Source organism: Monodelphis domestica, chromosome 4, assembly GCF_027887165.1.
Source record: "Monodelphis domestica isolate mMonDom1 chromosome 4, mMonDom1.pri, whole genome shotgun sequence".
In the NCBI taxonomy this organism is placed as follows: Eukaryota; Metazoa; Chordata; class Mammalia; order Didelphimorphia; family Didelphidae; genus Monodelphis; species Monodelphis domestica.
The window spans coordinates 317,248,581-317,275,795 of NC_077230.1; the positions used below are offsets into that span (position 1 = coordinate 317,248,581).

Here is a 27,215-nt window from a genome sequence, read left to right on the forward strand (position 1 = left end):
TTACATAAAATTTAAAACTTATTTTTATAATCTGATTAAAATGTTTAGAATATATCATGTCAACTTCTATTTATTTTGAATTAAGGCCAAAATAGAATCTGATAGAGTCATCGGATCTGTAGGCAAAAAAGTAGTGCAGGAAACTGGAATTAAGGTCCGAAGCCGATCACACAATCTGTCAATGGCATATAGGAAAGATTTTCAACAGCTGCTACAGGGAATTAATGAGGAAGTTCCTCACAGACTTCTAGACCTCAACATGAAGGAATACACTGGGTTCCAAGTTGCTTTGCTGAATAAGGTAATTGTTGTACATAATAGTACCACCTCAAATATGCTCCTTTGTTGTTGAATACAATAAACTCTCTGTTATCTGACTTTCTGCCTATCAGAACTCTGTTACCAGCCCATCTACACATTTATAGTACAGTAATAACTAATGCTTATAATGTTGACCCTGAGGCACTACACAGTTCTGAAGTACCTTTTGAATTATCAAAGATTAGTATCATTTATGTTTGAAATAATTCATTCTTATTCTTTAAAAATTGATAATTTATGTATACCATGTAGTTCTATTAACCATCTATTTAATAAAAGGTAGTAACAGAAAAGGATCTTAAAGGTCTTCTAGTCTTTAGTCTCTGAAAGGTCTGGAATAAATGCCTCTGACCAGTAGTCATCCAGACTCTTTTCAAACAGTTTCTGTTGTGGAAGTTTACTGCTTTAGACAACCCATTCCATTTTAACTAATTTATTAGAACCACCTTCCCCTTTTTGCTGGCTGAACTAGCCTAGTAGAATATTCTGTTCTCTAACCATTTCGCAGATAAGAGAGTTTACTGTATTTCAATTACATTTGTAAAAGTGTTGATTTAAAAATTTCCCTCTTAATACTTTAATTGTAGGATTTGAAGCCACAGACTTTTAGAAATGCTTATGATATACCCAGACGAAATCTTTTGGATCATTTAACAAGGATGAGATCTAATCTTTTGAAGACAACTCGTAAATATCTTAAAGGTCAAGATGAAGGTTAGACTACTGATTATTTGTATTTCCTTTGTATTTCATACTAATGTGATACCATTACTACCAAACTTAAATTAGGCTTAGCACATTTTTTTTGGAATTAAAGACCCTCTGCTTTAAGTGATGCTGTTGTGGTAGCATTCAAAGATAAAATGATAAAAAAAATCAAAATTCTGATTACTCAGAGCCAAAAGTTTATAAAATGTTCTAGTCATGGATCCTGGACTTTCTTATTTTCTAAGTAACATGTTGCTATTTGTAGAATATTGTGTTTGATATAAGGTGCAGTGGAATAAACATGGATTTTCATAATAGGATTTCTCACTGGTCTTTAGTCTATACCATTGAATATAAGATTAATGTAAGATTCTGAAAACCCTGAGCAAAATTGCCATAATATTAATATAAATTATGCTAATACTGTTTACATTTACTTTACTTCCACACTCATAACTTCAAATGGAATTCATTCTGATGAGTTTGATAACTGATTATATATGCTATCTGATGAAAATTAATTTAGTAGAGCTTTCTTTCTTGTTTCTATTTTGCTAGATCAAGTACACAGTGTTCCTATAGCACAAATGGGGAATTATCAAGAGTACCTCAAGCAGATACCTTCTCCTCTTAGAGAACTTGATCCTGACCAGCCTCGAAGGCTGCATACATTTGGGAATCCCTTCAAGCTTGATAAAAAGGTAACTATTTTAAAGTTTTCCTTAATATAACTAGGAATCAAAAAAAAATATTGGCATAATTTATAAGTAATTTTTTTTCTGTAACAAGAAAAAATGTTGATAACTTTTTATTACAGAAGCTAAAACAGCCACAATAATAAAGCTATACAGTAAAGTCAGACAGAATGAAAATTTGATTCTCCTCATCTTCTTTTTGAATAAAAGGATCCAATATTTAGCATAGCAATCTGGACAAAATTTGACCCTAAAGTTCTTTTTTTGTTAAAAAAAAAAAGGAAAAAAAACCTCAGACCACAGCATGGTATAATCAGTATTAATTCAGAATGAAGGAAAAACTCCTCTTCTATCTCATTTAACCCCATCCTTCTAATAAATGTTTCTTTACAAAACAAAACTAAGAAGCCAAATGGGATTCATATATTTTAGCATGAATTCTTTCTTTATGTAATTAGGAGTTCTTTAAATTCAATAGATTGATAATGTTACCATTATTTCAGTGACTTCTTTCTGGTGGCTTTTTAAAAAATGGCCACTTGGGAAATTATTTTAAATTTATTTTGTATTTTTCAATTTTCTTTAGTTGATCAATATCTATATATAAACTAAGCACAAAAAGTCTTGAAACCTTTTTACCTTCCTCATTTCCTTACATATCATTTTGTTCAAGCTAGAGTATTATTTTCTAAATCTTATGAAGATTGGAGTATTTCTAAGCAATAGATTGAGAATTGTCTGAGTGAAGTTGAAGGTATTTAGTTTTCCATTTTGTTCATCTGAAGACAAAAGTAAATAGATTTTTTTTCCTGTTTGGATTAGTGAATGTGATTGATTTTATAAGTGTCTAAATATTTTTAATTGGAACTTTGATTTTGTCAGATGTGATCAATTTTAAATAGTATTGTTTACATGTTGTTGTCCCTGTTACATTGGTGAACTTCTTGAGAGCAGGGACCTTTTGCCTTTCTTTATATCTTTAGGACGTAGCACAGCTACTTAATAAATGCTTGTTGGCTAATTAATCAGTTTTACTCATTATAGGGAATGATGATAGACGAAGCAGATGAATTTGTATCTGGGCCTCAAAATAAACACAAACGACCTGGAGAACCAAATATGCAAGGGATCCCCAAAAGACGTCGTTGTATGTCTCCACTTCTAAGAGGAAGACAGCAGACTCCTCCAGTTGCAAACAATCATATCGGAGGAAAAGGACCTCCTGTTCCAACTGCACAAGCACAGCCTGATCTTATTAAGCCTCTTCCTCTTCACAAAAGTTTGTTAAACTTTTTGTCCCCCTCTCCCCTCTTATTTTTGCCTTTTGGTTCCTCTTCAGTTACTTCTTATTATATATTAGATTTAGTAATTTGGTTAGTAATCCTATATTTCTAAAGATGATTTATATTTGTCTAAATGTGTGCTTTTTAAAAAAAAAATTTCCTTTAGGATAGAATTTACTGAGCATTCATGTATTCATGTCACTGTTTAAGGCCTTGACATTTTCATATTATCTTTTGTGATTTGTAAATTCATCAAAGGCTATAGATCTATAGAATATGACAATTTATAATCTATACAAGAGAAAATTAGTTCTATACATAAAGATAGTGTGATGCAGTTTGAATTTATGATCAGAATTTGGGATTTGGGAATGCTAATAATGATAACTAACATTTATGAAGCTCTTTAAGAATTGGAAAACATTTTATAAATATCTTATTGTATCGTTAGCATTTTTTGAGGTAAGGATTTTAGAAATAAGAAAACAAGCTCTGGAGAAATATGATGTGTGACAGTCCTTGAACCTTACTAACAGGTTTTTTTGAGCAAGATTTAGAAATCAAATACAGTTGACTCCAAGCCCAACATTTTATCCACAGGTCCACAGAATTAATATTATCTAGAACCAGTTTGTGTTGGCATAGATTCTGTTAAATTAGAATTGACTTAAGGTGTCAATTGTTAGTTTGCAGGGACCTCAGAGTCCATTTATTCCAAAACTTTTTTTTTATAGAGGAAGAACCTGAAGTTGAGAGGAGTCAAGGGGTTTGCCCAGTTAGGCAGGTAGTACTTAATAGCAGTACTTGGACTATATGCTTGAGGCCACTGAAACTCCTTCCTCTCCAAGCCTTATAATTTCATCTCTTGCTTTTAATTTATAATAGCTGGTAAGTGTAATTGTGCTTCCTTAGCTTGCTTGAGGTCTGCTTGAGGCAGACAGAATGAGAGAGAGAGGCAAGTATGAGCTATCTCCTACAGTGAGATAAATGCCTTGAGTAAAACAAATGTTCCACCAAGGCCAAAAGAAATTAAAGGACTAAATATAACAAATTATGCGTATCTTACCTAAACATATCTCATTTAAAAGTTATAGTGCATGGCAGAAGTTAAAAACTACTCTCAATACATTTATTTTAAAGAAAACATCAGTGCCATATTATGTATGTATATTGATTTGTAGAATATAAGAAATAGCCTTAGATGATGCTTTTATAGTCTTTGATTAAATGCTTCCCATTTGGTCCTGTGTTTAAGCTCTCTTATCTTTGTTTTTAGCTTCAGAAACCACTAATGACATGGCAGTGGATGATGTGGTTGAGAATCATGTTGCAGACCAACTGTCATCAGACATTGCACCGAATGCGATGGATTCTGAGTTTTCGACATCCTCTTCTCCGGTCAATTTACTGGAGCGACCAACCAATCACACAGAGGCTCTTGGCCATGATCATTTAGGAACTAATGACCTTACTGTGGGTGGATTTTTAGAAAATCATGAAGAACCAAGAGATAAAGAACAATGTGCTGAGGATAACATGCCAGCATCTTCACTCAACAAAGGGAAAAAATTGATGCATTGCAGAAGCCACGAAGAGGTCAACATTGAATTAAAAGCACAAATAATGAAGGAAATTCGAAAGCCAGGAAGAAGTAGGTGCTAGTAACAGATAACACCTCAAATTTGATTGTCTTACGTAGTCAAAGAGGAGTATTTGTAGACTTCATTTTGTCTCAGGATCAGATAATTTTTGTCAGAGTTTAATAATACTCTTTCATGTCCATTTTGACTGCATAGTCATCTCTAGAAGTTGACATTTCTCTCAGCATGCAAACACAATCATTGCAAAATTATGATTTTTGCACTATATATACTTTTACTTTAGTCAGTCAATAGGTATCTATTGAGTATCTACCAAGAGTTAGTTATTCCTAGTATAGTGTGCCATATGCTTGTCAGCTCCATTTGTTGTTGTTTTGTTTTGTTTTTTTTAAACCCTTACCTTCCGTCTTGGATTCAATATTGTATATTGGCTCCAAGGCAGAAGAGTGGTAAAGGCTAGGCAATGGGGGTAAAGTGACTTGCCCAGGGTCACACAGCTGGGAAGTGTCTGAGGCCAGATTTGAACCCAGGACCTCCCATCTCTAGGCCTGACTCTCAATCCACTGAGCCACCCAGCTGCCCCCCTTGTCGGCTCCATTTGGATCAAGATCCTGGCTTATTTGATCTTTATATATATCCCATGGCACAATCCTGTATACATACTATATTTAAAACATATTGGATATTGAATACCATGATTATTAAACATGAGCTTAGGGATGTTTTTTAGTGTATGAGCTTAACAACAATTATATGTGTGGGGAAAGAAGGAAGGAAGCATGTGCCAAACACTGTAGTAAGCATTATATATTAGCTTATTTTATCCTCTCAACAACTCTGGGACACATGATCAAAGAGGCTAAATGACATTCCCAGGTTCACACAGTAAGTTTCTGATTTTGAACTCGATTTGAAATTATTTGAACTTGAAACTTTCTGACCTAAGGCCCACTGCTCTATCTACTGTACCACCTAGCTGCCTCTGAGAAAGATAGTACCATAGATAGATAATAATTTTTTTAATCCATACCTATTTTCTCAGATTCAAAACTAAGTATTCCAAGGCAGAAAAACTGTAAGGGCTAGGCAACTGGGATTAAATGACTTGCCCAGGGTCACACACCTGGTCTCCTGGTTGAACCCAGGACCTCCCCATCTCAGGTCTGGCTCTATTCACGGAGCCATCTAGCTACTTTATATGTAGATATTTAATGGAAATTATTTTAACTTTAAATTCACTATTGTAACTTAATTCACTTATTCAATAAACATTGAGTTCCTACCATTTGTAAAACTTTGGGAAGTACAAAGATGTTATACATGCACCTCCATATATATATATATTTTTTTTATTTTAATATATATTACATGTAATACATATAATATATTTTAATTTAATAAAAAATATCATCAGAAAACATTTAAACTCAGAAATCATTGAGTATTTTTATATAATCAAACATAAGGAATATGAATGGACTCGCCTTTCCTAATCTGTTTATATAATACAATTCTTGTCTTAAAGAAACTTGTAATATAGACCATCATTTGAAATCCTCCAAATCTTTACACACAAAGCTTGAAATGAAAGTTTTAAATTCTGTTTTTCATCCCTTCCCCACACTTTTGTTTGAGGAAAAAGTTTTTTTAATGAACAACAAATACTTAAGTAAAAAAATTTATTTACATATTATTTCAGTTATTATAAAGCTATCTACAAAATTAATGCTTTCCTGGCTTTATGCTTATTACTTTGATGTAGGAGTTGCCTCAAAATATTAATATTGTATAAATTACTTTTGTCTTGTTCACATTTATTTTCCTTAATCACACTTGTTTTATATGCACTATAAATCATTAATCAGTGTTAAAATCCTCCTATGAAATTATTTTTATATTTTTGTATGACAATATTTCTTTGTAGAACAAGTGCCTACAAAAGATAATTTAGAAAATGATTAACTATATGAAAAACCATTTACTTAGATGCTGCTTTTCTTTTTTTTTTTTAAGAATATGAAAGAATCTTCACATTACTGAAGCATGTGCAAGGCAGTTTGCAGACAAGACTAATATTTTTACAGAATGTTATTAAAGAAGCATCAAGGTAGGTCATCTTGGAACAATAAAACTGTCAAATATTTTAAAATAACTGGCAAATGTAGACTATTCTATAAAGCATTTTATATTATGCATACGAATTTCTATATATGTATATCTTTTTTGGTTAATAAAAATCTCACCAGTTAAAAAGAATACATTTAAACCCCTCAGAAATCATGGAGTGTATTTATGTAAGCAAAAATAAGGAATGTGGATAGACTTATCTCTCAATCTGTTTTAATTTTGTTTCTCCTTTTGGTTTTTCTTAGTTTTTTATAGTTATACTGCCATAAATGCTATTGATTAGAAATGAGATTTGAATGGAACATGTTTATAGGTGGGAACCTCTTAAAATTAAGTGGGTTAATGTGGTACAGCTTAAATTATCATTGACCTAGAAGCCTAAAAATCGTGGTAGGAATAATCTAGATTAAATTATTGAGTTTTATATAGTCACATGAGTTGAAATAAGTTTGTATAAATGGAATAAAATAGATGTTTACTTTACTAATCTAAAAATCACATTTTTAAGCCAAAAGAAACCTTAGAGATAATTTAATAGTTTTCCTCAGAAATATAAACTTTAGCTAATTTCATAGCAACTTCTATGCTACCCACACAATAATTTTAGAGTGAATAGATAGATCATCTCTTATTTGTTGGAAGCAATCTTTCTTATAAAACAGTCATAGGTCATATTTTGCCATAACATTGGACCTAGAAGTCAAAGAGATTTGGGCTCTAGTCTCAGCTTTCTCACTTTGTGGTTTGGGTCAAGTCACTTAACTTTTCTAGGCCCTTAATTTTCTCATCTAAAAAATGATGGAGCTGAACTCAAATCTGCACTTTGGTGCAAGTAGAAAAAGCACTGAATCTTGAAGCTAAAGTGTCCCTGTTCACTTTGTCACTCCCCACTCACTTCCTGATCTATGACTGAAATTATCTCTACTAGATTCATTACAGCTCCATGTTGATATTGATAGCCCTGTGATCCCAGGCTTGTGGATGAAGATGATAGGGTTCCCTTATGGATTGGAAGGTAGTGAGCCCTGGCTTTGCTCTTAAAGGACCTACCTCAGGTCAGGTCCTGCCTTTGACATTTATAACCTGTGTATCCTTACACAAGCCACTTAATCTACCTGATCCTCAGAGTGAATGTTGGGTTAGATGGCTACCCTAGTCCTTTTTAACACTGGATTGATCCAGGCAAGAGCCACACATAGTCCAAAGATTAGTTTAAATTTTGAATCCTTTAGCAGCTCACAGACCACAGATGTAACAGTCTAGAGGCCAGTCACTAAACTGCTGCTCACTTTTAGTGGAAATTGGGTTGACAAGTGGGAAGAAAGGGCTAGTGAAAAGAATTGAAGTAAATAGAACCTCTTTAATCCATGGAGCCATCATTGCTCATTTACTGAAGAATCTTCAGATTTTTAGGTCTGTTAACTGCTGGGAAGCTGGGGGGAGGGGGGGGACCTTCCTTTTTGTAGCTTGGCCCCCTATAGCAGTTTGGAGTAGGCTATGAACTTCTTGAATAATACTTTTAAACGAATGGAATGGAATGTGTAGGATTACAAAGGAAACCAATTATGTTGAAATTCAATTATCAAAATGTTTAAAAAGATAAGACCACAGACCCCAAGTTAAGAATCTTTGTTCTAGATCTATGATCTTATCCTTCCAGTTTGGTTTTTCCTTGTGCCATTTGTAAATTCCTGAAGCCAATGTCATTGTCATTCTGTCATTCTGTCACAATGTATTTGGATGGGACTGGCATTTGTGTTCCATTTTTATCAAGGTTATGAAAATCATATATAGTTTTTGCATAGGTTGAGAAGTAATGGATCAAAGTGTTTCAAGAGTGAAACAATCAAGTTTATTTTATTACCCTTTGAATTAATTATATTAACTTTGCCAACTTTTTAAGTACAGGTTTATTTTTTTCATATTAATGCTCAATTTTTACTTTTCTTAACTTTCTTTGAATGTCCACAAAGTATCCCAAGAAGATTGTTTTTCCAGCAATTATTTTGGGACCTATATTAATTAGGTCATATTCTAAGAAGTAATAATATTTAGATGAATTTATCTGGTTTTTAAGTTAGTATCCAGATTTAAAAGTCAGATTTGTTTTTACATTCATGTCTCTGAAGTCCTAAAACAAGCTATTTTGAAAAACATTTTTCTAATTATGTCTTAATCTTTATTCACTTTTTAAGTGTTATTATTATTTTTTTTTTTTAGGTTTAAAAAACGAATGCTAATAGAGCAGTTGGAGGGCTTCTTGGAAGAAATTCATCGCAGATCCAATCAGATAAACCATATCAATAGCAATTAAAAAGAAACTAGAATGTGGCCACCTCTTTCCCTCCCTTCCCCCAAACACAAAGTAAAAATATGACTGAAGGAGTACACTGCTGTGATCTTTGCATTCGTTTTTGACAAGCACTGTTGGCTCTTTGAAATACTAAAAGCAGCAAGTCTACAGATCCTGTTTCCATCATTTTACAGTGACCTTTCTTCATTTTGGTTTTATTTTTCTAATGTGAAAAGTATCACTCAAGAACATTTTTATTTAACAAACTAAAACAAAAAAATCCCATAGAAATTCTTGCTTGTCATTGACTCTTGCGTGTCAATTTCCCTCAGGTTCTATTTTCTTAATCCAACCTTCAAAATTGTCACCTCTGTTAAGGTTGAATTTTGCCAAAAAAAGGAAAAAAAAAGAAAAAAAGAAAAGAAAAAGACAAAAAAAGAAAAAAGTTACTTTGTAATTTTTTGGGGAAAAAGCACATACATAAAAACAAGGTAATGTTTTGTATATACAGTTATTTTGGATATATTATTGTAAGTTGTACAAATGTATTTTGAAGAATATTTAAGAAAAGCACTTTTGTTATTCCATCAATAAATGCTCTATTTTAATCTTGTGTGTTTTAGGAAGTAGTCAAATTTAAAATAATCCTTTTAAGGAAAATTCTTGAGATCAGCATAATTTTTGAGGCATCACATTTTTAGTACTAGAAATGTTATACCCTTTGAAGTTTATGTTAAGAGTTTACCATAGTCTTATCAAAATTCCTGCAACATGATAACACAATCTGATTATTTCATTAGGCTGTTGGCCAAAATATATTATTTCCATTATTACTCCATCTCCAGATTACAGAAAAAATCCATAGATGTGGCACTGGAAAGAATAAAACAATTCAAGGAATAGAAGCTATGGAATGTTAATTGCTAACTTTTGTTCTTCCCCATAGCAACTTTTTCCTCTGAATTTAACTAACTAAACTGATGATATTACTGGGAAGCAAGTATTTGGGACACACCACACACCATATATTGGTTCAACTGTCTAGTCAATCCTTAGAATTGAAGACTATGGAGGTTTTAATTGTTTATTCAATAAGAACTTTAAACATTGATGTAATCAAGAAAGGGATTTATTCTTCCTGATTAGCCTATTGCCTGAGCTTGAATGCTAGACGAATTAAGACATTTTAAGATTACTTTTCCATGTTTAGAAATTTTAATAACAAAGTAAAGCAGTAAATTTGGTTCCCTGGATTATAGTTTTAGCTCATACCTTACTTAATTCAGTACCTAGCAGAAAGCTCTAGACTACTAATATTTAGTAGACATCAACAGTTGATGGATAGCCAAAGCTAACTGTTGGAAGGAGAGTATACCTGTTTCCTAAGGCCTTAGCATAACTTGGTGTGCACCACATTTGACTCAATCTTACCTCTCATACACATTACATTAAAGTTTGATGGCCACTAAAACTGTGTTTCACTGCTAATGGTCCCCCTGTGTATTTAGTAAACTGAAAGAAAAAAGATTTTGAATGCGAAAGAAAAATTGGTGCATGATAGCATTAATAGTTTATGCAAGTGTTTTTAGGTTCATATAGCCTTTACCCTGTTCAGGTATAATAAAAATACAGTCACATTTTGTTGAGGAGAGAGCTCAGTGCTCAGAGGGAAGTGAAGAAACCACCTTTGAGACCTATTATTCTAGAGGATTTGTAACTCTTCCAATACTGAGGACAGAACCTGTGAATAAAAACAAATACTTAAAGCAGTGCTACTAAGTATCTTTCTAGGCATTTAAAAACCTTGACCTATACAAAATGCCTATCAGTAAAATAGCATCTAATTCAGTAGGCTGAGAAGTTAGCCACTTAAAATCATATTGCAAAGCAAATACTAAGCATAGAGTAGGTGACTTGCTATTTAGGACTCAAATATAAACCCAGAATGTGAGATGGATAGAAAAATGAAGTCTCTTGGTTGATATTTTTCTAGATAGGAACATACTTCATTAGAGTACCTGGCAAACAGGTTTACTTCATTTTGGTATTCAATAACTAAACATCAAAATATTTTCCCCATTTATTTAACATGTCGGTTCTGCTTTTATATTGTCTATTGGAAGATCAGAGGGTCATCATGCTCAATTTAATTAGACTAACTAGATCCCAGGACTGACTTGAGCAAAAGGAGGAAAGCTCTTTCCCAGTCCTCCTCACAACATTGGTCATCTGTTTGCCTCTCCAAGTCAATGCAATGTGTCCTCATGCTTCCAGTGCTCATATTGCTGTCTCAATGCCTTTATGTTGTCTCTCAGTGGTGTTAGGAGAGAACTGAATAAATTAATTTACACTGTGTTCTGTCTTACAAGGCTGAAAATGCTCCTAACAGGGATAGTTACATTTTAACAAGCTGAAAGTCTTAAGCCAAAGGAATGAATTCTTAACTGTGGAGTCAGGAAATGGAATGATAGGGAAGTAACTTTGGCTCTTCACATCAGTTTGTAAGACTGACCCCAAAGATTTTATACCCAAGTTAAATTATCACAATTCCTTAGACTTTATTGTTATATTCCATTTATCATCATGCCCACTGGCTTTTGGGATTTGTTTTTGATGGCTGTGATAAAAATAAGCTTAGTGTACTTCTACCTAGGGTTTTGTTGTTGTTGTTTTTTTAAGAAAACAATGCAACTAGGGCAGATTCTCTACCACTTTAATTATCTCCTTCATGAGAACCTTTAACTGATTTGGAACACTAGCAAAGACCTTTATGTTTAATTTCTTAAAGGCCATTGTTGGGTGATGGGGGGAGGGGGAAATGATAATTGAACCTAAAAGTGCTTCAGTGTATATTCATAATTATATTGTCATACGAAGTGACCATTTAAATGCTTAAGGGAAATGGTTTTTGATTAGATTTTTGCAGTCACTGCCAACTTTTAAATAAGGTAGTGTTCTTCCAAAACATCAAGGTTTTGATGTCATTTTCCAAATTCCCATCCAGTGGGAATTTCTGACTTTGGAACATGTTTTGATAGCCAATTACCCTGGCCATGATGATTCTGACCATTTTTTTCCCTGTTATATTTTGGTGTTTTAGAAAAGCAGCCCCAAATTACTTTAGCTTTATGTTCTTTGGAAGTACCCTTTCTAATTGAAGTTTAATGTCTGCCTATGAGGAGTTAATGTGCTTTCCTTTTCCTTCCATATTACTGCCCTCACTCCAAACCTGCCAATGAAATGCTGAAGCATATAAATGAATCTCTTCTTACAGAAACTATCTTCTGGTGAAGGTTTAAGTCTAAGGTACAATATACAGCTAATAATTCTCAAATAAAATGCTGTCAACAGTTTCCCTAGCAAATTTTTATAGTAAATGTTTCCCTAGACATTCCAATTTTCTTTATTAACTCTTGAACATAGTTTTCCTCCATTAATAACAATCATGCCTGCTGTTTAGTACAGTTAGATCAGTTCACCTTTGCCTGATTTATTAAATTCCTATTCCATTTTGTTCCTTTTTACTTGACAATGCCAATCTTTGCTTGAAAGTACCTTTTCCTTCTTGGGATTTTAAAGGTTGCCAAAGGAGGGAGAAAAGCAAATAGTAAGCTATGCATGCAAAGAGAAACAAAACACTGTTCGATTTTGCCAAATCTGAGAGGTTTTACCTCTTATTTCTGACTTGCCAAGGCCTTATGTTGTAAATTTGCCTGTACAAAGCTATGTGGTGCCCAAAAGTGCTTAGGGGAAAGATTTTTGTTTCCTGTGCAATTTCAACAAGAGTGTGGAAAATGTAAGATCCCAGCTCTGGCTGAAAATCAGTATAGAAAATTCAGGAAAATAAATAAATAATGATCTTAAATGCACCTCAAAGTGCCTTCCTTGGGTTAATATTTTCCTTTCATGATGTTAGGGGTCTACTTTAGTCAGTCAAGAATTACCCTAGTGTACTCTAGTGGACTAAAAGTAGCCTCAATTCCTAAGATGTTGAACTTAGTATTGAGAAACTGCTGATAAAGCAAGCAAATTTTCTTAATATAATTTTGCATACTTTTTTTTTCCATTCTAAAAGTTTAACCAATAATCAGCAGGCTTCTAAATTGTTTTGATCTCATAGTCCTCTTAAAGATTTGGGCCTACAATAATTCATACACAATTATTTAAGATCCAAAGGCAGGAGTCTACAAATGGCGAATGAAACAGATTCATATGAGGTTCCTCAAACCACAGTTATAGCACCAGCAGTTATAGGAGTCAAAACCTCACACACACCTAGATGTTGATGGGTTATCTTTCTCATAAAAAAGATGTCATTTAATTGTGTGACACATTAACTCAAACAATAAAACAGGTGAGCCCTTGTTTAGATTGGAGAGCCTAGTCCTAATGTGTATGTAGTTTTTCTCATGAAATTCCTTTAAAGAAATTATCGAAATACCTGTATTCGATTCTCTCAGGAAAAAGATGAATGGCCTGTCTGCCTTAAAAATTGGAGTCCTTGATCTTCTTAGTAACAATAGAGCTACAGAAAAAATGAGGGAAATAGAGAAATTAATGTGATAAGCTGCTATTATGATTTTATTGGAACTAGATGGATATAGGCTGATTAGTGATCTAGAGATTCTACTTGCCAGTAGAGAAATCTTCTCTACATAATGTCCTTAACAGGTCTTAAGCCTCTGGTGGAAATGGAAACTCATTACTTCTCAAAGCAGTTGAGGAGAAGGGCTACATTTAAATTGAAATAAGTAAAATATGTACTTGACTTTTAAAGATAAGAGATTATAATGACATTAAATTCAAGATATTTGCAAAAATTGAAATGAACAAAACAGCATATAATACTTGGGGAAGACCAGGTGATAGGTCAATGTCAGGAATGTGAAGAGATCTAAAACCTCCTAGTTCTAGTAATATATCCCAAGTGTGAAGTTCTTTTATGCTGAAAATAATTTTCAAATGGATCAGTACACACTATTTTTAGGGAGTAATAATAGTATTTTTCTAATCTCATTTTCATTTTTGGAAACTCATTGCTGTTGCATTGAGTTGCAATTATTCTTATGTATAGATAGCCAACATTGAAAAACTCTGAACCTAGACTACAACATCAATATTTCAGATAAAGTTTTAAGTTCAAAAATAAAACACGATAACTTGAACTCTGGTGTATTTAATGTGAGTAGATGTGCCACTAGCAAATTCTCACTTTTCTGCTCCTTGTTTGTACAAGCATACCTGTTGTCCCAGATGCCTTGATGCCATTTTCCAAAACTTCAATTCTGGCATTGTGGATTGCATCAGAAACGTAAAGGTCATCTTGGCCTAATCCCAAGAAAAGACAAAGCTTTGGGTTACTTATTTTTGTTATAACTTAAGTTTGGCATAAAGGTTTTAACATTTGAAAATGTTTGTACATATTCTATTTGCATTATCTGAGGCACACCTTGTCTCTACTTGCAAGTGTCTCTCATTACCTTTTGCTGAGGTTGAGATTTTAACTGATGAACTAAAAGTACTAGACTTGAACAAAATGGCCTCTGCATTTCCCTCAGCAATAGAGCCATTGCATGAAACAATTTATGTAATTTCAGTAGCAGATGCTTAATGAGCATGAATGTAATTCAATTTAATACATTTATTAAGTACCAATTCTGTGCAACTGGGCAAGATTCTGGGAGAAAAAGCAGTTGAGATTAGACATGGTCTTTTTGTCATAGAGCTTAATTTAACATAAAAGTATGATGCACACAGAAAAATAATACAGAATTCCAATAGCTCACATTTATATAGGATTTTGAGATTTACTAAGGGTTTTTATCATAACTCTATAAGGTGAGTACCATATAAGTATTTAGAGAGATGATAAAATTACATGAGGTCCAGAGGATCAGGGAAGGTTTCATGGAGATATATATTAAATTAAGCTTTTAGTGTATAGATAAGAGAGTAGATGATATATACCCTTGGCTTAATAGAATTAATTACCAAAATGAGTGTAAAAAAAAAAAAGCAAGGATCCCTTGTTCTATGGCCTCTTGCCAAAAGCTTTGAATTTTAGCCAGCAGTATTAGTCTGCCCCTGAACTTTGAATTGGTTGAGAAATTATGAATATCCTATAAGAGGAAAGTCCAAAGTTGACACAGTAGACCTTGAAATATAATCCAATCAGTTTATAAACAGCAAAGTAAAATGTTATGTAGCAGGATGTGACTATATCATAAAGTAAATTTTGGAATCTGCCACGTGCAAGACATTATACTAGGATCTGGGGGTACAAAGGCAACGAACGTAAAGCTCTCTTGGATGGTTATGATGTAGTCCAGATGTTATGTATGCTAGAATGTGATGGAGGCAGGGGAGAGGAGGACTCTGAGTTGGAGCAATTAGGTAAGATTTCATGGAAGAGATAGTGGCTGATTTGAGCCTTGTGAGGAGTTATGATTCTGGAAGGCATTCATGTTGGTGAAGAGGGAATTAATTTACAGCTGAGAGATGGCCTACGTGAACATCTATTAAATTCAGTAAACATTGGTACACCTTTGCATGAAAATACAATGTGTGTAAGGGGTTGAAGTGAAATAAAACTGAAAAGGTAAGAGATTACAGGGGGCCTTAAATAATAGGTGAGGAATTTTATATTTCATATATAATATATTATATATTGTGGACAATAGAGAACCGATAAAGGGTTTTTGATCAAAGGAGCCACGTGGTCATACTTATGCATTAGGAATATTATTGTGATAGCTATGTGAAGAACTGAATTAGAGAGTTTCTTTTGATTTTTCACGAGATTGCTCTCAATTCTACTTGTTTTACTGCTCCTTAAGCTCCTTAGCTGAATTTTCATCTATTTAATGCCTATTAACTGTAGATAACCCCCTATGGCTTTGTCCTGGGTCCTCTTCCCTCTTCTCAGTACTATCTCACTTAGTGATCTCATGGCTCCCATGTGTTCAATTATCATCTCTATGCAGATGATTCCCAAACCACCCCTAGTCTGCCTCCTGAGCTCCAGTCTTGCATCACTAACGTTATTGGACAGTTGAACTGGATGTCCTATAGGCATCTCAAACTCAGTATCAAAAATAGAATGCATCTCCTCTCCCTTTAACTCACTCATCCTCCCTCCAAACTTCCCTAGTATTAAAGGCATCACCATTTTTCCAGTCGCCTACATGCTCTCTTTGACTCATCCCAATAGGCAATGGGTTTTATCATTACTATATTCATATCTTTCCTATATCTTCTTCCTTGGCTATGAGTATGTAGCAAGTCCTAATTCTGACGTTTATCGCTTCGCTCCTAAGCTCTAGCACTGACTTTATTCTCCCTGCCTAAAGCCTTTTCCTACTCCAATCCACCATTCACATAACTGACGAGATGATTTTCCTAAAGTATGGCTCTAATCATAACCATGGCTAACTGTGTTACTATTTAACTCCAGTAGGTAGCTCCCCGTTAACTCTAGGATCAACATAAAACCGTTTGTGTTTAGCATTTTAGCTCTTCAAACCCAGCCCCTTTCTGCCTTTCCACTTTAGGACCCTCCACACTGTATTCCCCCAGGCTAGATGACACCATTGTCTACCTTTACCCTGGCTGCCCTCCATTCCTGGGATGTCTCTTCACCTCCACTTCCTTCAAGACAACTGAAATGCCACCTTCTCCTCCTCCCCCTCATTTACAGAGCCATTACCTCTTGAGGTAATTTTTCATGTGCTCTGTGTAGTACTCTGTATTTACCTAATATTTACCTCTCTAACTGGAATAGGAGTTCCTTTAGGGTAGGGACTGGGGTATTTGGGTTTTTTCCCCCCTCTATTCCCAGTCTTTACCAAGATTCCTGCCACAGAGCTTAATAAATGCTTGTTAATAAGTCCATCGATTAAGAGAATCTGGAACCATGAAAAATAGGAAGCTACTAATATTACCCAGGTAAGGAAGTGATGAGGGTCTGAAGCTTGCAGAAAGAACAGGTTTGAGATGTAGAATCAGCAGGACTAGGACAGATTGGATGAAGTGGGAATGAAATGGATAGAATTAAATATCAGGGAAGAATGAAAGGATTTAAGGTCAAAGTACAGACTTGTTGGGAATTCACAAAGATTTGTATTTCTGTGAATACCCTTCCCCAAATGGGTATGGGAAACTTGGCAAAAGTGAAAACAAAGGGTTTTTTTTTGGGGAGGGGGGGATAGTATACAGTAAAGCTTTTTATAGAGCTATATTACATGTTAATTTTAGTAATAAAAAGTTCAAGCAAAGAGCAAGCCATGTCCATTCTTAAGTGTCATTTTGAATCTGACAGTCTATAAGATGTGTCTGGAATGAGGTGAATTCTAAACCAGAATGACCTAGTCTTAGAGAGAGGGACTGGCTCAGTCCTGTAATTTTGAGTCTCCTGGTAGACTTGGAGCTAAGCATGATTTAATTTAGACCTATTAAAGCAGACTTGGAATACTATGTTGATCTCACAACTGATCTATCTACCAGAGGTGAGCTAGGAGAAGAGGCTCACTGAAAAGGAAATATCTGAGGGGAGAAAAGTTTCTTCATCTCCCAGAATTAGCTGTTTTGTGTTTATTTTCTTAATTGATAGCTAAAATGCAGTAAATCATATTCTTAATGATTTAGCCAAGCAGCTGTCCACAAACTTTAAGGTATTTGGTGGAATTTCAAATGTCATAGCAACTTAGGGAACCACTAAAATGCACTTTAGTTAACCCAATCCACTCTAATAAAGACAAACTGTGACACTGATAACATAAAGCAGGATAATCACAAAATTATTTGGCTTTATTTTGTATTAGGATTATAGAGCCCTAGTTGCTAAGGCACTTCCATCTGATTCAGTCACTCTTTTACAGATGAGGAAATTGAAGAACAAAAGTGACTTGCTCAAAAGTCATACAGTAAGTGCCAGGCCCCAGATTTGAACCCAGTATATAATTTGGGGAAAAATAAACAGTTTTACTTATTTAGTTTAGTTTTGTTGTTGTTGTTGTTGTTTGCCTAACATATAAATTGCTTCTGTATTCCTTGTATGTGGCAGGAGGAGGTCCAGAAGTGGGGTAAACAATAGGAAGAGAGCCCTAGAATTTAAAAAAATATTCTGTATGATCTGTGAAGTTGGATACATAGGTATTTTAGAGTCGATTCTCTCCTCTTAGGAATGTGACAGCTGTTTTACTGCACCAGGAAAATAATGGTTTAGAAATAAAGGAAAGAGTGCTTAGTGTTTGATAAGGAATGGAATAGTCATATACGCATCTGAATGCTATCTTTAAATCAGTCTTAGCTGGGTAATGCAAGAGTACAGATTAAGCAAATTACCACTGAAATTGATAATCTAATTGGTGATGTATATAGAACAGATCCCTTCATTATCTTTCGTCAATAGTGTCAGACTCAAACAGGGCCACATAATGACTTAAAAAAATTAATTATATTTAATCTGGTTCCCATAGCATTTTGGAGCTTTGTAGGCAATTTGTGGCTGTGGGCTTTTGAATTTGACACCTTTGTCTTATACAACCTCTCCCAGGAGTCATTCTTCTAGACATGTGTTCAGTGGTAAGAGATATCCAGCTCCCAAACCGCTTGTTCTTAATTTCATTCTTCCCATTTGTAGATAAAGTAACCCCTACTTTGTCTTAAACTGAAGAGTCTGTGATTTATTCTGCTAGTGAGTCCTTTGCAATGAAGAACCTTTCTGTGGTGGAAATTACCTTAAGCGACTAAAGCAACATGAATATAATCACAGACTCCGAGTTGGAAGAGAATTCAGAACTAGTTGTAGACCATTTTTGAGAAGGAACCCACTTTTCACCATAGCTTTCACATAACCATTCCACTTTCTGCTCGAAGCTGTCCAATAGGGATTAACCCACTACCCTTGGATTTGGATTCCAATTGTTAGGTAGTTTTTCCCACATCAAATTTAAATTTGTTTCTTTGCAGTTTCCACTCACTATTCCAGCTCTGCTCTCTTGGGCCAGTTTTAAACAAGATTAGACTTATTCTTCTTGACAAACTTGACCATTACATTCTCCATTAAGTCTTTTCTAGGTTTAATATCCCCAGTTACACCAACTGATCCTCATTTGACACGAATTCTCTCTTCAACATTCTCATTGCCTTAATCTGTATATTCCCTTCATTATTAATGCCCTTACTAATAGATGGGGCCCAGGATTGTGTTCAGAACTTCCAGAAGTGGTCCAAACCAAAACAGAAAAGCAGGACCCTACCATAGCACCTCTTAATAAGACAAGATTATATTAGGGTTTTTTTGGCTGCCATATCACACCAATGACTAAAATTGAGCTTGTAGTCTACTAAAACCTCTAGATTTCCCCTCCCCCCAAAATTAACAGCTGTCTGTGTCTACTTCATCTTGTATTTGTGAAGTTGATTTTTTAAAAACCTCTATAATACTTTATCTTTGTCTCTATTAAATTTCAGTTTATTTAATTTGACATCAAGATCTTTTTGAATCCTGGTTCTCTCATTGTGCAGTCATCTGATAATTTGATAAATTTAATATCCATCTCTTAATTCCAAGTAAAACTAATAAAATTGTTGAACAACATGGACCCAAGCATACTCCCTTTGGAGCTAGTATAGTCATTTGACCAGTTCAAATATAACTAATTGTATTCTCATGTAGCTCACATCTCTTCATGTCTTTCTCAAGTACAGCATGAAAACACTTAACAAATCCTTTGCTAAAATAGGGTTGATACCTACAGTATTTCCCTATTCTTCCAAGATAAAAATTCTGTCAAAAGAGGAAATAAGGTTAGTCCGACATGATCTATTCTTGATAAAACCATCCTAACCTTTTGTGATTACACATCTCCAAGATATTCACTAACCATCTCAATAATACATCCTGGAATTTTCCCCACAAACCTAATCAAACTTTCAGGCTATAATTTATAACTTTGAAAACTAGGAAAGCATATGCCCTTTCCCAATTCTGCAGGTATATATAGTTCATATTCTCTGTGATCTTTCAAATATCACCAATAGTGGTGGTGGCTCAACATTTACTAGTTCTTTTAATACTTAAGGATTTAGTTCATCTTAAACGGTTCAAGAACTCTTTAAGGGTAGTAAGGCACTATGCTACTGTATCTTTTTTTTAAATAAAATAAATATATTTTATAATTCAAAATGGCTCAACTAAACGTGGTCATTTATACTGGTCTTTTTCTCTGATTATATGCAAATTCAAGTATACACAATTGGCATCAATCATCCCCATCATCGAACTTTCCTACTTCCCAACTTTATTATACATTTTTGTTCTGTCCTTTCCTATTCAAAGACCATTTTTCTTGGCAGAATAAATAGAAATTTTCAACAGCTATTGTCCCATCCTCTTCCAATATTGGTTTTGACCCTTCTTTGAACCTCTTCCCACCCACCCAAGTAGCATCAAAACCAAAACCTTTTGGGGAGGGGTCGGAGGATGAGAGAAAGGAAATGAGTCTAACACCTAGTTGGTGAGCCTAGGAAGATGGCGGTGCACTTGACAATAATAGGAAAGGTTGGAAGAGTGGAGGAGTTGAGTGGAAAGATGAGTACAATTCTGGACCTGTTGGGTTTAGGATGTGTCTACAGGACATCCAATTCAAGATGGGGAATGTGAGTCTGGAGGCTAAGAGAGAAATTGGGGTTGAGGATCATCAGTAGGGAGGTAATTGAATCCATGGTATCTGTTGAGATTGCCAAGTGAAATACAGAGGAGAAGAGAGCGCAGAACCCTAGGGGAAATCTATCATTAGAGAACATGACCTGGAAAAAGATTTAGCAAAGGAGAATAAGAAGTAGCAGTCAGACAGATGAGTCAAAATACTGAAGGTCACAATAAAGATGAAGACAGGTTTTGGGGTTGCAAGAGAGAAGTGGAATGACAACTGATTGTGATCAGGTAAGGGAATTTCAGAGTTCATGAACAGAAGTAAATAGTGCATTTGTGGGTGATGGTAACATAGTGGGTTCCACCATTACAATAAGTAGTGGGGAAGAGGGGTACATGGAAGATGAATAAATTGTCTTCAGAATTTCATTCTTGAGGGTTCCCACACCTCCTTAGTACATGGAGTTTCTATCTACCTTTTTTTAAATTTTAACCCTTACCTTCCTTCTTGGAGTCAGTACTCTGTATTGGCTCCAAGGCAGAAGAGTGGTAAGGGCTAGGCAATGGGGGTCAAGTGACTTGCCCAGAGTCACACAGCTTAGAAGTGTCTAGGACCTCCCCTCTCTAGGCCTGACTCTCAATCCACTGAGCTACCCAGCTGCCCCCTCTACCTTTTTTTTTTAACCCTTTAAAATTCACTCTCTAAATCTAGCACTTAGTTCAGATTGTCTCTAGCTTTCTTTTCTACCACATATTCCAAGATTGTATTGTCATTTCCTCAAAAGTTCCCATGATTCCCACCCCAGCAACCTCTTGTTGCTGAGAATCAGCTTCAGAATAGAAATTCCCCTTCTTAGTTCTTTCAATTTTAGAAGGATAAACTTTTCATTAAGGCAATACAAGAAATGATTAACTGCTCTGCTTCCCACAAAGCAGAGATCTACAGCTGCCCAGATAACCAAAGTCCTCTATCACTAAAGTAACATACCTCCATGCCAGATTTTTTCCATCTGTTTCCCAAAGTTCTCTATTCATTTCTAAGTGGTCTGCATGATATAGTTAGATGATGATATTGTTTGTTTCTCCCTCTGAAAGTTTTCATCCATAGGATCCCACCATTGATTCCTGGATTTCCTCACCTGAACATATCTTAGCATACAGTGTTATAGGGGCAGCTAGGTGGCTTAATGGATTACAAGCTAGATCTAGTGGTGGGAGGTCCTGGCTTCAAATGTGGCCTCAGACACTTCCTAAACTGTGTGACCCTAGGCAAGTCACTTAACCCCCATTACCTAGCCCTTATTACTTTTCTGCCTTAGAACCACAGTATTGATTCTAAGACAGAAGGTCAGGGTTTTATTTATTTATTTATTTATTTTATTTTTTTAAAACCCTGACCTTCTGTCTTGGAGTCAATACTGTGTATTGACTCCAAGGCAGAAGAGTGTTAAGGGCTAGGCAATGGGGGTCAAGTGACTTGCCCAGGGTCACACAGCTAGGAAGTAGCTGAGGCCAGATTTGAACCTAGGACCTCCCGTCTCTAGGCCTGTTTCTCAATCCACTGAGCTACCTAGCTGCCCCCGGGTTTTATTTATTTTTAATTGAAAAATGTTATTTAATTAATTTAGAATATTTTTCCATGGTTCCATGATTCATATTCTTTCCCTCTCCTCCTCCCCTTCCCCCCAGCCTACACACAATTCCACTGGGTTTTACTTGTGCCCTTGATCAAGACCCATTTCTATATTATTGATAATTGCACTAGGGTGATCATTTAGAGTCTACATCCTAAGGGTTTTATTTAAACAAACAAACATTCCACCTACTTGTATCTGCACTGCCCCTTTTTGAATAAGGTCTCATTACTCCAGACCAGTCCAGGTATGGGTCTTTTCTTACTTCATTTCAATGCTCATATCTCCTTCCAATCCAGTCCTCCTCATTTCCCCTGTTTCTTCTTCACAGGTCCTTCACCTTCTGTTCTGTCCTCTTGCTTAATCCCCCTCTCCACCTTTTTCCTTGAGTTCTTCAATGCTTAGCAAAGTGCCTAGCATACAGCAGGTGTTGAAAAATGTTGATTGATTGATGGTTGCTTCAATGGTTCAATTCCTTTTCCTACTTCAGCTCTAGGTGTTACCCTCCCCTTCACCTCAAGTTTTCCCAAGTTTCCCTAAATTCAATCTCTGGCCTTGGCTACAATTTAGAAAGCTTCTAAGTCATCTTTGCAATCTTTCCCCCTTTACCTCAAGCCCTCTTCCTACACTTGCTTCTGCTCCTGTCCCTGATTCTTCTGCCACATCTTTTCTCCATGAAAGCCAGAAGTGTTTTTTTGCATTTCTGAAGAGATGAAGTCCACTTTTTAGAAGAAGTCAATCAGGATTCCTTTATCCTTTGTGGTTCTTCTCTATTGAACAGGTAGTATCACTATGGTCCTGCCCTTGAAGATATGACAAGATAACTTTATGAATAATTCCTGCTATCTACTTTTCAGTGCAAACCTTCCTTTGCCAAGTAAAATTCATGTTTAAAATGAGGATTGTTTGATTTCCTGTAGATTTCATTATTCCTGGCTCTCCTCATCATCTTAGATAACAGGGAGATTAAAACTGCTGTTGCTTAGGTTCCTTTTACCCAGCTTCTTGCTATCCATCTAAAGGGAGCTGTCCATGCAGTTATCTCATTTTCCCCTTCTTAGAATGGCTAGAGAGCATGGGCACAGAGTCAGCTGAAGGGGGAAGTGTTGAATTAAGATCTTGAGAGCCTCAAAATTCTCTATCCAGATCTGGGGTTTTGTTTTCTAGCCCTGAGAACTCAGCTAGTCATCAAGAGCTTGTCTGGCCCTCTGCTAAGCACTTCAGATACAAAGAAAGACAAGCACATCTTTGCCTTCAAGGAGCTCCTATTCTAATAGGAGAGTTAATGTGAAAAATTGAACAAACAAGCTATATACTGTGCAAATGGAAGGTGATCTCGGAGGGAAAGCATTAGCTGTAGAAGGAGTCTGGGAAAGACCTCTTGAAGAAGGTAGGATGTGAGCCAAGACTTGAATGAGGCCAAGGAGTCTGTTAAATGGAGGGTAAGAGGGAGAGCATTTCCAGTATGGGGGACAGCCTGTGAAAATGCACAGATTTGGGAAATAGGCAAGGAATAATACGAAGGCCAGTGATGCTAAATTGTAGAGTACATGGAGGGGAGGGAAGGGGAAGAAACCTGGAAAGATAGGAAGGAACAGATTGTGAAGGGCTTTAAATAACAAATAGAAGATTATTTTATTTCATCCTGGAAATAATAAGTAACCAACTAGAGTTTATTAAGTGAAGAATAGGGATAATATAACCAGATCTATACATTAAGAAAATCATTTTGACAGCCGAGCAGAGAAAACAAAAATATTTGGAGGGGAGGAATGGGACCCAGGACAATCACTTTTTTCTTCTAACTTTTCTTATTTTAGTATTCATGTAGAAATTTAAAATAACCTCTTATAACAAACAGATTCTGAGTTGAAAAGATAATTTAAGATAATTGTAGAAGGTCCTTTCAAGAATCCGACTGGCCATGTCATTGGTTTTGTTCTTTATGTCCTAAATAAAAAAAAAATAGGTCTCATTTTCCTTTATGAAATACTGACCCCAGTGGGTTATACCACTGCACTCTGGCATGTAGACAACATGCCTTGGATATCATCTCTTCACTTGGAAAGGCTGGAAGCCTTCTTCTTGGATTGTCATAAGAACATATTTAGAAAGTCCTTGGATAGACTTCAGAGCATTCAGAGATATTGTCTAGCTGGTCCAGGTAGATCTGTTGAAGACGAAATTCTTTGAGGGTCTTTAGAAGCCTCTGCTTCAACTACAGCTTGTTTGCCTCATTTGATGACTTCTTTCCTAGCAGCCAGTGAAACAAGGCTGTATGGGGTGGAGGAGGCTACGAGGCCTTCTCCCTACTGAGGCCACAAGGCCCTGTGACAGTGCTTTGGTCTTTGACCTCCATATTTTTTTTTTCCCTTTTAGGAGAAGGAGACTGGAGCCTCTGACCATGTGAATTTAAAAGGTCAGGAAAGGGCTCTGGCATCCAAAGTCTGGGGCCCAGGGCCAGTGCAACACTGATGCCCCGAGGAGCAAGGAATGACCTTTGGGAGCCCAGCCCAGTGGTAGCTGAGACAAGAACTCCTCCAGCAGAGATGCCACTTTTGGACATGAACTTTGATGGGGACTGATATTATATAGTAATTGAATTAAGTTTTGAGTCTATTTCCCCTCAGAGACCAAGATGGTGTGGGAAGAGGATGCTTCTGAGGTATTGGGGGAAATGTCTGTATGTTTGTTCTTGCTCCATCTATGAAGTAAATATTCATTTGTAAAAGCTGGTCAATGTTAAGTGGTTAAATGGAACTGGAGTGTTAGTTACTGGCCTTTAGGAATAAGGATAGGATTGGGGAGTGGATGCAGCTGGTGGAAGTTTAATGAAGTGTCATTACAGAAAGAGAAAACCTTGCAAACCCCTCAGTATCCCCTAGCACCCTGAAGAAGAGAGATAACTAGTCTGGCTTTGGGAGAGTAAACTGGAACATATTTGGCACAGTTAGAACCATGATAGAGATTCCACTTCTCAGTCCCTGTTTTCACTGAATCATGCTTTTGATATAACAGGATAGTAAGATGGAGTCTGTCTCTTGATTCTTTTTTTTTTTAACATTACATTTGTTTTTTAAATCAATAAGTATCTCGCTTCCTTCTACTCACCTTTGCCCCCACCAGAAAAAAAAAACAGAAAAGAAAAAGTAAACCCCTATAACAAAAACACATAGTCAAGCAAACTACATTGGCTATGCCCCAAAATAAATCCTCTAATTTTGCATATCTAGTCTATCTCTCCCCTCTTTCTGGAGATATGCAAAATAAGAGGATTTATTTTGGGGCATAGCCCCAAATGTTCCTGTCTCAACCTGGTTATGTGAGATATAAATCCATCCCTTCCCCTATTTTTCTTTCCCATTGTTATCATTTCCCCCCTCTCTTTTTACTACTTCTTTTTTTAAAATGATCAAACAACGAAAATTACTCCCAGGTATTCTATCTTATTTGACTCCTTCAATGCTGATGTCATGGTTCTTAGAGGGTGGTGTATTATTCCTCTCTTTAGCCATTAAAATTCAAACACTTCTTCTGTACAAAGTCTTTCTAATGGCTTGCTTGTATTCACCCTTTTTTTTTTTTTAATGTTTTGCTTAATTCCTATATTTGCATTTCAAAATTTCTCCCAAGTTCTGGTCTTTTCATCAGGAATGCTTAGAAGTTCTTTATTTCATTAAAAAATCATTTTCCCCAAGTAGGATTATACTTGGTTTTTCTGGGTAAATTACTCTTGGTTGTAAGTCTATAGGCTTTTGTCTTTTAGAATATTGTATTGTATACTTTCCTTTCCTTTATAGTGGTAGCTGCTAAAGCTTGTTTGATCCTGACTGGAGTTCTTCAGTATTTAAAACTCTTCATTTCTGGAAACTTGCCTTTTTTTTCCCTCCTGGATCTGGAAACTCTGGATTTTGCTCTAATGGTCCTACAAGTTTTGATTTTGTGTTTTCTTTCAGGAATTGATAACTGTGTTCTTTCTATTTTTCATTTGCTCTGATTCTCAGAGGATTGGACAATTTTTCCCCTTAAGATTTCTTGAAATATGATATATAACTTCTTATTTATTTTTTGGTTATTACTTTCTAGTAGTACAATGATTCTTAAATGATCACTCTATTTGCTTTCTAGGTCAATTGTCTAGAGTGAGATGTCATATTTTTTTCTATTTTTTCAATCTTTTAAATTCTTTTTTTTATTTTTGGTTGTCTTATGGAGTTTTTGGATTCTGTTCCATTCTAATTTTCAAGGAATCTATTATTTGGAAAAGGTTTTGTACTTCTATTAATTGTCCAGGTTTTTCCTCCATTGTTCTCATTTACTTCTTTCCTCTCTTGCTCTCATTTAATTTATAATACCATATAAAAACTCACTTTTAACTCTTGCATGATTTTTTTCTAGGAATTCTATTTGATCAGGTAGGCAAGCTGTGTTTTTCTTTGAGGTTTTATGAGTGTTTTGGAGTTATTCTCATTCTCTGGGTTTGTCTTTTGATTATTCCTGGCCTTATAATAATTCTTTATCTTTTTAGTTGTTGCTATTCAGTTCTTCATTCAGAGATGGCCTAGAGATAAGAGGTTTTTTGGGTCTCTCTGTGATCCAGGCCTCTCTGATAGAACATTGTGCTTACTTTCCAGGGGAGGGAACTATATTCATGATCTGCCCTGGGATCGTCTTTGGTAACCCCACACTAGGTGCTCTGAGTACTGACTTTATGCTCCAGGGCCTAAACTTCTGCCTTGGGCTAGAATTGAGTCTAAAATCTGTTCTGGGTGTCCTGTGCTATCAGCTCAGATAAGCTTTCTGGTCCCAGTCCTCGATCCTAGCCCACCCCTTATTATAATAGCATTCCTACCCTGGCCCTTTGACTATGGGGCAAATGTATGATTTTGAACTAAAA

General features: G+C 35.5%; 2 protein-coding genes across 5 annotated transcripts in view; one reads left to right on the forward strand and one right to left on the reverse strand.

Annotated features, from left to right (window-relative positions):
- INTS6 (integrator complex subunit 6) overlaps positions 1 to 9,636 on the forward strand; it is a 92,361-nt gene extending 82,725 nt beyond the window's left edge. For all 4 annotated transcript variants that reach the window (XM_001368490.5, XM_016421927.2, XM_016421928.2 and 1 more), the window contains 7 exons: positions 86 to 301; positions 909 to 1,035; positions 1,588 to 1,730; positions 2,769 to 3,003; positions 4,284 to 4,658; positions 6,622 to 6,715; positions 8,956 to 9,636. In XM_001368490.5, the coding sequence (XP_001368527.1) occupies positions 86 to 301; positions 909 to 1,035; positions 1,588 to 1,730; positions 2,769 to 3,003; positions 4,284 to 4,658; positions 6,622 to 6,715; positions 8,956 to 9,049 (1,284 nt within the window). In that variant the 3' untranslated portion in view covers positions 9,050 to 9,636. The remainder of the gene's footprint in view (positions 1 to 85; positions 302 to 908; positions 1,036 to 1,587; positions 1,731 to 2,768; positions 3,004 to 4,283; positions 4,659 to 6,621; positions 6,716 to 8,955) is intronic.
- A 3,705-nt stretch (positions 9,637 to 13,341) lies between these two features.
- The window catches only part of SERPINE3 (serpin family E member 3), a 44,144-nt gene continuing 30,270 nt past the window's right edge, over positions 13,342 to 27,215 (reverse strand). Inside the window, exons 7-8 of the mRNA XM_056826127.1 lie at positions 14,270 to 14,356; positions 13,342 to 13,553 (exon numbers count right to left, since the gene is read on the reverse strand). Of these exons, the coding sequence (XP_056682105.1) occupies positions 13,342 to 13,553; positions 14,270 to 14,356 (299 nt within the window). The remainder of the gene's footprint in view (positions 13,554 to 14,269; positions 14,357 to 27,215) is intronic.